The sequence below is a fragment of the Calliphora vicina genome, chromosome 4 (genome assembly GCF_958450345.1).
Source record: "Calliphora vicina chromosome 4, idCalVici1.1, whole genome shotgun sequence".
Classification (NCBI taxonomy): Eukaryota; Metazoa; Arthropoda; class Insecta; order Diptera; family Calliphoridae; genus Calliphora; species Calliphora vicina.
In genome coordinates, this window is record NC_088783.1 from 68,112,095 (window position 1) to 68,124,741 (window position 12,647).

The 12,647-nt window shown below is 34.8% G+C and overlaps 3 protein-coding genes across 3 annotated transcripts; 2 read left to right on the top strand and 1 right to left on the bottom strand.

Annotated features, from left to right (window-relative positions):
- The first annotated feature begins 734 nt into the window (after positions 1–734).
- Positions 735–3,903, top strand: LOC135956771 (IWS1-like protein). The gene is made up of 5 exons (XM_065507344.1): positions 735–926; positions 1,072–2,235; positions 2,299–2,476; positions 2,547–2,910; positions 2,978–3,903. The coding sequence occupies exons 1-5, from the start codon at positions 908–910 to the stop codon at positions 3,512–3,514; spliced, it is 2,262 nt and encodes a 753-aa protein (XP_065363416.1). The 5' UTR covers positions 735–907; the 3' UTR covers positions 3,515–3,903.
- A 333-nt stretch (positions 3,904–4,236) lies between these two features.
- On the bottom strand, positions 4,237–6,337 carry DCTN4-p62 (dynactin subunit 4). The gene is made up of 6 exons (XM_065508752.1): positions 6,171–6,337; positions 5,961–6,106; positions 5,769–5,908; positions 5,318–5,635; positions 4,620–5,244; positions 4,237–4,558 (listed from the first exon to the last, which is right to left on the bottom strand). Exons 1-6 carry the CDS (start codon positions 6,297–6,299, stop codon positions 4,348–4,350), a joined length of 1,569 nt encoding a protein of 522 aa, XP_065364824.1. The 5' UTR covers positions 6,300–6,337; the 3' UTR covers positions 4,237–4,347.
- Positions 6,338–7,324: 987 nt separating this feature from the next.
- LOC135957630 (M-phase inducer phosphatase) lies at positions 7,325–11,226 on the top strand. The gene is made up of 3 exons (XM_065508415.1): positions 7,325–9,228; positions 10,229–10,940; positions 11,003–11,226. Exons 1-3 carry the CDS (start codon positions 7,331–7,333, stop codon positions 11,078–11,080), a joined length of 2,688 nt encoding a protein of 895 aa, XP_065364487.1. The 5' UTR covers positions 7,325–7,330; the 3' UTR covers positions 11,081–11,226.
- The last annotated feature ends 1,421 nt before the right edge of the window (positions 11,227–12,647 follow it).

A 12,647-nucleotide genomic window follows, 5' to 3' on the forward strand; every position in this document is an offset into this window, starting at 1 on the left:
ATAGAAAAGAAAAAAACAATAGATATTTAACAACTCTGTAATAGAAGTAATTGTTTATTTACTAAACACAGCTTCTGCAGGGCAGCCAACATTGCGGCCATGTTGTAAAATGTTGACAGCTGATGTTGTTAGAAGCAATTGTGACCAATGATGATAACTTTTTGATTATAAACCGCTAAAAATAAATATTTTATTCAAGCATTTGTTATTGACAATTATGCGATTAAAATATAATCATTTATATTTTTGTAAAGAAACATAATAGAATTCACAACAGAGTTCTTAACTATTAGAAAATTGGACTATTTTAATTATACTAACAGTTAAGTTTTAAAATTATAATTTTTCTTGTGAGATAAAGACAATTCTAATATCATGGAATTAATACTCTTTTAACGCCATAATATTTACAGCCTCCATCATGTTAAATTTTAAAATCATCAAAATAGTAATCGAGCTGTAAAGTAGAATTCAACCATGATATTCAAATTTTTATAAATTACAATTCTGAATCACAATTATTTTGCAATATACATATCTTCAAAATATATGTTTCTGCTGTCCACACGTGAACATATGTTGTTGGCAATAGAATTTCACAGTTAGTACATAATTATCTCCATATTTATTGTGCGTGGGACCCCATCTAAACAATAATTTTTTCCGCTATATTGCTTGAAAAATCGCTATATTCGACATTAAAATCGCTAAATTATCATCACGTGTAAGAGACAAAAAGAAGAACAAGAAGAAGCATCATTTTATAAAAGTAAAAAATGAAAATTGTTTTAAGACGCGTAATTTTTCCAATTGTATAGAAAAATATTGAAATTCTCCTCATTGTGGTGATTATTTTGTAGCATACCGGTTTTCCCGGCATTGGATAAGTGTAAATAAAATAGTTAAAATGCCGTCTGTGGAAAATGGTAAGTATTGTTTGTGGCGTATTCAATTTTATGAAAGAATGTTGATCAACTAATAAAGTTAGTTGTAATTTATAATATAAAGTTGAGGTTAGGTGCTCAAGGTTTTTATTTTGTTAAAATTTGTGTAATTTCTTTATGCTTAAAGGCGAAAACGAACCAGCAGAATGCGGCGTAGAAAAACCAATAGAAAGTGATCAGCCGGCGTCTCCTTCGCCGGAAAAACAACGCAAATCCAGAAGTCGCAGCAGATCTGCGACGCCTGAAGCGGTTGATGCCAATACAGCAAAAGATGTGAGATCTAGTAAATCACGTTCTCGTAGTCCAAATGAAGCAAATATTACAAAAGATACGGACAGATCGAGTAAATCACGCTCAAGGTCTCGATCTCGCAGTTCAAATGCTGGACCAGCATCTCCGAATACAACAGGTGAAGTGGAGGAAAAGGAAGTAGTTAGAAGTTCAAAGTCCCGCAGTCGTAGTGGTAGCCCTCAGAAAAATGGTGAGGAAAGTCGTAAAAGCCGCAGTCGTAGTCGTCAACGCAGTCGTAGCGGTTCCAAATCTAAAAGTCGCAGCAGATCTCGATCTGTGAGTGGTTCGCCCGGTAGACGTTCACGTAGTGGTTCCCGCAGGAGCCGTTCAGGTTCTCGGCGTTCCAGGAGTGGCTCGAAAAGAAGTCGATCTGGCAGTGGATCGCGTAGTCGTTCACGTTCCGGTTCGAGAAGGTCGAGATCGGGTTCCAGAAGATCCAGATCGGGTTCAAGAAGATCCAGATCAGGTTCAAGAAGATCTAGATCGGGTTCCCGAAGATCCCGCTCTGGCTCTCAAAGATCGCGATCAGGTTCCCGTAGATCTAGATCAGGTTCAAGACGATCACGTTCGGGTTCCAGACGTTCTCGTTCAGGTACTGGATCACGTTCTCGTAGTCGTTCTAAATCTGGCTCTCGTTCACGATCTCGCAGTGGATCTAGACGTTCGCGTAGCGGTTCCAGACGCTCACGGAGTCGTTCAGGATCCAGACGTGGTCGCAGCGGTTCCAGACGCTCTCGCAGTGGCTCCCGTCGTTCCAGATCAGTTGGTAGACGTTCTCGCTCAGGCTCAGCTGCATCTCGTTCTAGATCTCGATCCCGTAGTGGCTCAAGATCATCCAGATCACGCTCTCGTTCTCGTAGTAAATCCGGAAGTAGATCTCGTTCTCGCCCAAGATCAAAATCACGTTCTAGATCGAAATCAAGATCGCGTAGTGGATCTATATCTCCAACATCTAAAGCTAAGAAAGCACATAAACGCAATGTTCTAAGTGATTCAGAGGGTATGTAAATTATAATTTATATCAAATAAAAATATATTACAACTGGTGTCTATTTAAATTTAGGAGAAGATGATCCCTCTGTGGTTCAAAAGAAACGACCAAAAATTACGGATACCGATAATGAAGACGACGATGATGATAAAGTGGTAGAAGAGGGTGAGGGAGGAGCTCAGGCCGAAAGTAAGAAAGTGGTGGACAGTTCGGATGATGATGAGAATTTGCCAATAGACAATGATAGAGGGTAAGGTCTAATTAATTATTTTTTAATTTGAACAAATTTTATTCTAAATTATGCAATTTTTGTTTTTTAGAAATGATAATTTCATTTCCGATTTTGATGCCATGTTGTTGCGTAAAAAGGATGAGAAACGTTTCAAGCGTCGTAAGCGTGATATTGATTTAATCAATGACAATGATGATCTCATCGATCAATTGATAATGAATATGAAAGGAGCTTCCGATGAAGATCGTCAATTGAATGTGGTAGGTAAACCGGCCACAAAGAAGATTGCCATTTTGAAGCAGTGCATGTCGCAGTTGATTAAAAAAGATTTACAGTTGGCCTTTTTGGAGCACAATATACTCAATGTACTGACTGATTGGTTGGCACCATTACCCAACAAAAGTTTGCCCTGCTTACAAATCAGAGATAGTATTCTAAAATTATTAGAAGATGTAAGTATAGATTTAAGAAAATCTTGGTTTATACATATGGTGTACTTATTTGTTTGTTTTATTGCAGTTTCCTCCCATTGACAAAAGTTACCTTAAACAGTCTGGTATTGGAAAAGCTGTCATGTACTTGTATAAACATCCTAAAGAGACAAAACAAAATCGTGATAGAGCTGGCCGTATAATATCGGAATGGGCACGTCCTATTTTCAATTTAAGTTGTGATTTCAAGGCCATGTCGAAGGAGGAACGACAGGAAAGAGACATGCGTCAGATACAAAATACCCGTAAGAAAACACCTGAACCCGAACCAACAACATCCAAGAAACGTAAAGGCCTTCATTCTGCCCTTACCACCGCCGAAGATAAAACTTTAGGTCCCGGTGATAAGGGTTGGGTGGCCCGTGCCCGCGTACCATTGCCCTCGAATAAAGATTATTTAGTGCGACCGAAATCGACAGTAGAGGGTACGGTCTCAGGAACACAGAAACGTAAACCAAATCGTTTTGAAAAGCATATGAAAAAGTTCATGGATCAAAAAAGACTTAAGGGCGGTGCACGCAGAGCTGTGGAGATTTCTATAGAGGGCCGTAAAATGGCTTTATAAATACATAGTTTGGGAAATATTAAAATAGAAATTATCATTAATATCCATATTTAGAATTGTATAAGTTTATATTTTTCCTACTTAATTTCAATGATTTCTTTTATTTTGAATATTCTTTAAAGTAATTTTTGAAATTTGCTTAAAAAAATGTAACACATTTTCCCTTTATTTATAACATTAGTAAATACATGCAGCCGTATTTAAAATCATGACATTTGATGACTTCGGAAATGAACCACTCTTGTACTCTTGACAGTATACTTCGTATTCAAGAAGAGTTGTGTTCAACTTTGTAAGATTATCTGCTAGTCTGTGCTTATACTGTCTATAAGAAGTATGTGAATGTAAATTTTCAATACGGCTGTTACATATAAATATAATTGAGAAAATATTTATTTATATCACAAGGTAAGGTAGAAAGAGATAAAAAGAAAAAAGGTGCTCAGAAATTTGTTCAAAAACTAATGCTGTAAATTGAATGTACAAAGTAATTTGATTGAATTATCAAATTACCAAAATGCTCACATATTTGGTATGTGATAGAATCAGTTTGTTTCAAAACGATCGTTTTGCAAAATTTTTATCAATATCATTCGATTTCAAGTATAATTTTTTTTAACTACTTAGAATTTGTAGCTTATAACCTGTCCATTTTTTCTCCTTAAGTTTCGCTTTTATCATTAAGAACAACATAACTAAAGATTTAATAATATAACAATTCCTTATTTTATATAAATTATAATTCCAATACATTTATTTTTCAAGCTTAAAATTAAAAGCAGAAGCTTACAGAATTTAAATTAATACAATTTTATGTTACAACATTGTAACTATCAACCTTCAATAGAGCCAACTTTAACAAAAACACGGCAATTTAAGTCATGTGTAGTTGGTTCTTTTTTTTCTGGAGTATTGGTAACGGTATTGACGTAAGTGTATAACAAGTTAAATCCCACATAGACATCATCACCAGATTTCAAATCAGCATCGGGAGTAAATTGTAAACGTAGTAATACTTTATTAGACTTACGCCAAACAATAAATCTGCAATACAAAAAAGTAAAAATAGCATAAAATAAACGAAATAGAAAATTATTTAACTTACTTGGGTTCCTCCTTTTGAGTGGTTTGAGGTTCCTCATCAAATTCCTTCGAGTCATCACGTAAATTTAAAATGAATTCTGTTTCCAATGGTTGTAGTTTTGAGTTGACTTTTTGCTTAACTACTCGCGGCTCTTCGTGTATGGAAGTTTGCCTTACCAATGAAGTATTGGTTAGACTATTAGTACCAGTTAGACTGGGGGAGCCAGTCAATGACTTTAATGAATCCATAGCTGTGGCAGCTGTTAGAGAAGTGTCTTTTAAAATGCAAGAGCGTTTAAACTCTTCAATCAATTGTAATTCATCTTCCAAGGAAGGCAATTCCAGTATCTTTACCATCATATCGTGCATAGTAGGGTTGCTAAATTTTAAAGTAAACGAATTTAACTGGCCAGCCTTAAGGGGTTCGTCGCAACTGACCATTAAAACATCTGGCACATGGTAACTGGCAAATAGTTGTATGCGATATTTAACCGAAGTTGGATGATACTCCGGTTTAATAACATTATGTTCACACTGTCTACAACGTAAAGAACGTTTTATCCACATGCAACGCCTTTGAGGATACAGTTTATTAATAGTAAATGGTTGTTCGCAAGGTTGATTATGACGTTGCTTAACAGTAGTAACTGGGTATGTTGGGAAAACAACAAATTAGTTTTTTAGTTTTTCTTGAAAATTTGTAGCTTTAACTTTACTTACTGTTGCGTAAATTAATTTTCTGGGTAAATATACTGTCTGGCAGTTCGCCCACATCTTCGCTTTCTTGTGCTGCTGCTATATTTACTGGTTTAGCTTTTTGTGTATTCTTATCGGACCATCCCATTTGACGACGTATTATGGACACTGTTAGGCCCGTACGATCGGTAAGACTAGGAAACTTATGAGCTTTCGGAGCTTTGCGTCTTAAATACTCTTGGCGCTCTTGTTTATCTTGTTGCACCACGGCTTGATAGTATTCGGCCAAAGCATTAAATCTTGTTTGATAGGCACACTCATTATCTGGCCAAGCTCCAGTAGCTGGAAAGAGTATAGAAGTAAAAAAATAAAAAAAACAATTTTAAAACATCTTTCATAAATTTTCACCACAATTTGTATATAATTTCATGAATATGTGATTGAGACTGTAAAAATTCAGTTAACTTTAACCTACCTACAGCTTGATCAGGAATACCCACATCCCTTGAAGTCCAACGACATGCCAAACAAGATAAATAATACATTTTCTTAGTTATAACCTTAGAAGCATCTGGTTTAGCTTCCTCTCCTTCTTTTGCAGCTTCATCTGGTTTTCTAAAAAAGAAACAATTAGTTTTAAGCTTTTAAAATAACATTTCTTCCTCACTTCTGCACAATCACTGTGGTGGCTCGAGCCGACAAAGTATGTTGACAGCAAGGACAATCAAAACAATTGGCACAACAATTCTTCTTATGACGCACCTCCGAAGAGGGAATGTTTTCCAAGCAATTCGAACAAAAATGTGAATCAACCTTAAAAGGCAAACATCGTAAAAAAATTAGAAAACATTTATTGTTTAACCAGTAAATTACTCACTTCGTGGCATACACAGAAACCACACCTCAGCTTGGGACAATGACGACAAAAGAATAATTTACTTATAGGATTTAATATGCCACAGGAGCAGGCATACTTAACAACACTATCTTGCATAAAATTTGCCATTTTTTATAATTAATTGGCGTAATCTTTCAAATTTTAAACAAATGCAAAAAATTTGCAATTTTTTTTGCTGGACTAATGACATCAATATCTATAACAGCTGTAGGAGAATTTGTGTATAACAACTCTGTTTTTATATTGTTTTGAAACTTGGCATTACTTTTTAATTGTATATAAAGAGTGTTGCTATTTCAGAGCTTTCATGGCGTATAAATTTCTAGAACTTATTTACCTATCGTTTATACTGTTAATTTACACATGCATGTGTGATTGTGTTAGTGCAAAAGTGTGAATGTATTGAGTTTTTTGAACTGTTACTTTCATGTGTAAACGCTATTTTACATTTCTAAATCACTAAAACCGTAAATATCGCATAAAATAATTATTCGTGTGGTCGATAGGGGTTTTACTTACAGGCTATGTCAAAAGCGGCTTCGAATAATAATTATTCTCTTAATAACTGGTTTTTGGCCGAACAAAGACGTTTTCATTCCGACACATGCAAAAAACTACTTTTATTACAGTATATCTTCTAAACTAAAAGAGAGCAGTCAAACGTTTCTACGCAAGATAGCTATAAAAAAACAAAAAATTTGTTTCACTATAGCTATTAAAACCAACAAATAATAAAATTCATTCTGCTTTAATGATTCTGATTTTAACTGTTTTTCTTTTAAACGCCACTATTAGAAAGTAACCAACCAGCCATAAACATAATACAATTTTTATTTTATTTCAACTTGTATTTTTCCTGCAACAATAAAATAGCGTTTTTTGTTCTACTGAAAACATTATTAGGAACTACATACAAAATTTTAAGCAACAAAATGTTGGCCACACTTCGTTGTCACCATATTGTTGTTACCTTTTTCCCAGTATTTATTTTGACAGGTAAAAAAACATTTTTCTCTAATTTAAATAAATACCGCTTCATTTTAGAAAGGACTATAAGTACTTTGTATAGATGCTAACAAAAAGTTATCCTGTTTAGTTAAAAGCTACGGAAAAATAATATATGTGTATAAACAGTGAAAATGACTCATTTAAATTGTAATTTAATAGATTTAAGTTTGGAAGATGATATTCCCTGCAGTAACACAATACAAATTAAGACTGAAAATGCCACACAACCGTCCGAGGCCACAAATGAAGGTCCACTGTTTATATCACCCACATGGCGCAAACGTGATAGTTTAGATAACAATCCTTTTGATTGTGTACACAAGTTGGCGCATCGTATAGATGATCCCTTTGATATTGTGGAAAAAGAGGTTTTTTTGAAAGCACAGCAGGCTCTGAAACCGCCGCCACCAGAAGTGAAACTAGGCAATCTTTTGTCCTTGAGTGATGACAACCTATTGGAGGAGGAGCAAATGCCAGATACTCCTAACCTGGCTGCCGAAAAATTTAATAAATTTTATTCGCAAGAATTAGACCAAGAAAGTCCTCCCGTTATGTTTAACGAAAAACTACTGCCAGATAGTGTTAGTGGAGCTGATACCGATTCAAATCCAAATAGTAGTGCTGAAACTACAGCTTCAGCAAAACTGAAGAAAAACATGAAATACCGCAAGAGATTATTGAAGTTAAGCATTTCAAATGCTGCATTTAGTTCCCCAATGGGACGTAAATCATCATTGGAATTTGAGGATTCAATGGGTACACCAGTTTCGTCCACGCTAAGCCGAGCAGCGGAATTTGGAGAACATTTGTTGTCGGCAGAGTCTCCTTTAAAATTGGTAGACGAAGATGATGATTTATTGACCCAAGAACAGCATGATTTTATAGATTCGGAAAAAATTTTTGAAGCAGATTTGGAAATGTTAAAAATTCCCATATTAAATGAGTTACCATCTCCAGCTGTAGAGCAAACATCTATTAACATGACTCCAAATTCACCTAATGTTGTTAACAGTGCTACCAGTTTCGAAAATGCTTTACCTAAATTGGAAGCCATAAAGGCCAAATTAAAAGCTAAACGAGAAGAAGTTAATAATAACCATCAATTGGAAATATCATCACTTATAGATAGTCTCAAATCATTGATATCAGGTGGCGAAACAGACAAGTGTAAAAAACAACAGGCCGGTGAATTATTAGAATCTCTGAGTTCTGCATTAAAGTCGGCAGACCCAGATGAAACACTCAAACACACAGATATGCTTTCAGTAGCACCACAGCCTATTAAACGGCAGGGTACATTCGACATTGAGCTTCAGGACAATGAGGAAGCGGAACTCAATAGTCAGCCTTTAGTGCAAGAAATGCCTAATTGTATGGTTAGCTCATCGGCCACGTATGACGGAGAAACGGCCGATGAAAAACAGGATTTAAATTTACCCGAAATAGCTCCTTTATCACCGCCAACTTCACCATCCCACTATCAGCACAGCAATAACAATAATACAGAAAACCATTTACAGCCAGATGTTAATGATATTATGGAGCAATTAAGTAAACTCTTAATAAACAACTCGGCCGGTAATCAATCCAACAATCCTAGTAACCCCACTTTTATAGTTGTAATGAATACCAATCAATTGAATCATTCCAACATTAACAATTCCCATCAAAACTTTGTGGATGCCAAGCAAAGATCTGCGCTTGTAGCCAGTTATTTAGAAAATTCCCTTAATGATGGTTCGCCGGACTTAACAAAAGTCAATCCCATGGCTCGCCGTCGTTCACAATCATTGTCCATACATGATAAAGTTAAGATTGTTCAGTTGCCACTGCAACCGCCTACACCACGTTCAATACAACTGCAACAACGAGTGCAAATGGATGACTCTCCACCGGTAACTACAACACCGCCATCGGGTGACAAGGAAACGCCCGAATTTAAGACCCCAGCTCGTAGGATCAGATGTAATTCGTATTCAAGCGGTACACCATATACAGCTCAAGTGGGAGTAAGGCGTACAGGATTTGGGTAAGTGTTTTTTTTTTTTTGAAAAATAGAATAAAAACGATAATTTCGTTTATTTTTATAAGTTTTATATTCATTTGCGACCCCATAAAGTACATATATTCAAACTCGTTAAAGATAGAGTGTGTGTTGAAATCAACTTTCCGAAGCCCCCAAATAACATACAAACTTAATTGATATGTTAATATATCCACTATAGTCCAACTTCAGTTGCTATTTATAATCGGGAAAATGAGCTTAACATCAAGGGGGTGCCGAGCCACAATGCCCCAAATTGGGGCTCATAGGATATATCAAAACTTAATCAATACTACCAAATTTTTGTTCTGGATTCGATTTGAAAGAAGAGATCTACAAAAATAGTTTATGAGTTAAGCTGGCCACACACGGCTGATTTGTGAGTATTATTTGTTCGAGTTCGACGTCTTGTTACTTGTTAATGGGGCTGTGTGCGAACAAAATCACAAGAAAAATTTTCAATCACTAATCAGGCGAACAAATCATTCCGTGTATGGCCACCTTTATTCGCATTTGAAAATTAAAATTTAATTTGTTTACCTACCTTAGCGTTTTTGCTATCATCGGATCCAAATCTTCCCGATTTTCTTTAAATGTATTTTTTTGAATTAAGAACAAATTTATTAATATTCTTTAGAAAGAACGGTTCAAAAACCTCTACTGAGTCAAATGTTATGTGCATTCAAATGAAATAATAAAGTCGTTTTTCGTCATTTTTTTCCGAAAAAGTACTTGCTTTAAAACCTTTTTTCTATGCCCCAATATGTGATTAAAAATGTTGCAAAGGGAATTTATAGTCCGGACCTCGGTACCGTCAACAGAGCCAAAAAACAAAAAATACCGTTTTTCAGATTTTTGAATTGTGGGATTGTCATTTGCAATTCATATTTTTCACAAATGCCTCATATGATAAAATAAATAAATGTATATAAAAAAACCAACAACCTTTGATAATGAAAATTAAAATCTTCTTTACTAAAATCAGATCAGACAACAAAAATCCCCCAAACATGCGAAGAACCCAAACTCTGGATACCCATCACGAAGGACAACAACAAGCCATTGTTAGACCTATGTCTATGCCGTCCAATAATTTGCCAACATTTAAACCTGATCTCAAGAAAAAACCAAAACACAATACAGAATCCATAATAAAATCTGGTCCTCTAAAGGCGACCATACCTGTAAAGAAAGTAGCGCCCATGTTAAAAACTTCACCACCTACACCAGACAATAATACAAGGACTTCAAAACATCACAATACATCGCTACAAAGTCAATCGAAATTGAGTAGAGTCCCCACAACACCCTTGCCAGCAAAGGGCTCGTGTAACTTAGGGGTTGGCTATCCCAATGCTTGTTCAACACCAGCTGGCTTTACTTCACCTCTAAAACGTACCACAGGACCAGTTAATAAACCACGATATTCATATATGTCTGCCACCCCCAATCCCAAGTCGTCGTCATCCAATGCGGCCTCATCAACGGGTTTAAAACGACGTACTCTTACCGAATTCAAAGCCAAATCGCCGCTAAAACCACGAGTTAGTAGTGTAGGCTTAGCGGCAGCTGCTGCTGCAGTTTCTTCATCATCTAGAACTTCGTCGGGTAGCACACGTCTATCTACCTCGGCGGGAGCAAGAATCTCCAAGACACCAGTTAAGGCCACCACTTCCAATACAGCCACAGTAAAACCGGTATGTTATAATTTGTATTATTTTCAATTACATTATATTAATTTGGATTTTTTTCTTTTTAGACAAGTCGTTTGAGTACTCGCACATCTGTTGGCGGCTCTGCATTATCTACCAGAAATAAGGAAAATAAACGTCCTTAATTTGATATTTTTATTTAAAATTGTTTCCTAGAAATGACTTGATTTACTGTTGACACTTTATTGTTTAATTTTCTTTATATGTTTTATTCTACCACACAATTGATAAATTTATTTTTTAAATTAGTATTAAAAAGAAATGGTACTTAAATCATATGTGTATTTTGTTTTTAAATATTTAAGGGATATTCTATAATAATCATACCCATACAAAAAAAATTCTATAGACGTGTGATGAATGTTTTATACATAAGAAATGCATCAGCTCTCTGAATAATTTGAAAAAATAACTAACACAATAACAATTTAAAAAAATTCTCCAGGTTTCTGAAGATTTCTTTAATAGCACAAGGCAACAAAATTAAAATTTAAGAGCTTTTTAAACCACTACTCAATTTCGATGTATTGTGGTTCCAGTAGTACAAATATGGTCCAAATTTTAAATTCTATTGAGAGGTTTTTAAAAAAAAATGTTAAATAAAATTATATATTTGTTTTTATGTTTTGATGAAAGTAAACATTTATTTGCTTATTTATAGCATTTTATAAATGTAATTAGGGATTTAATTTGTCGAATGGTCCAAAACTCTTGTAACAAAAAGCATTGTTGCAGCGTCGCTACCAAGTGAAGATCATTATTATTCTCTACTAGCATTCTGGTCTAATAAAATAATGGAGAAAGGCGGAAATATTTGGACCCTCTGATATCAAAAAAAAATTTAAGCAAGGTGGGTAAAAATTTTGAAAATTAAATTTTCAAATACGAATATCTCCTAAGCTATAAGAAATAATTTAACATACCCGAGGTGACATACATTGGGATCCCCTGGCCGCGTCCTGGTTGGTCCATGATTTCCAAACTCAAAACATGAACTCGACAAGACTTCCTCTTTGCGCATGTCAAATTTCATTCAAATTGGTTTAAGCGCTTAGAATTACAGATTTATTTCCGTCTATTTTTGTTTCATTATGTTTTTATTCAAGTATAATGAACTCTTAAACATGGCTTAGGGGTTATTTAGATAAAAAATTGCATTGAAAATATAGAAAATGCGAAAATTTGAAAATTGGTGGGACGTGTTATCCCAGTAGTCCCGAAATGGTTAAGACACCCCCAAAATAAACTTGAATATCTCTCTGCTACGCCTATGTGAAATTTCGTATCAATAGGATCAACCAGTTAAAATAACAGATTTATTTCAAAAATATTTTAAATCAACTCCAATGTGGATATGAATTAAAATTCCCATTTAACTGATTACAAAATAAAATTTAGCAATCCGAAAACCGCTCAATGAACACTACTAAACTCACAAACACGCATACTCGCAACAACAACATAACAGCTGACCCTAGACGAATTGATATAAGGTGGTGAGAGTGCTATAAAAACAACAAATGTTTTTAGCAAATGTCAGAGAACAGAAATGAAAAATCTGTATTAAAACCACAAAGTATAATTAAAACTAAAGTACTAACAATTTTGTCATAACGAAGCAATAATACTAATAAATGAAGACTATACCTGATAATTTTTTATATTGACAACGATTTTGACGTTTATCATGAT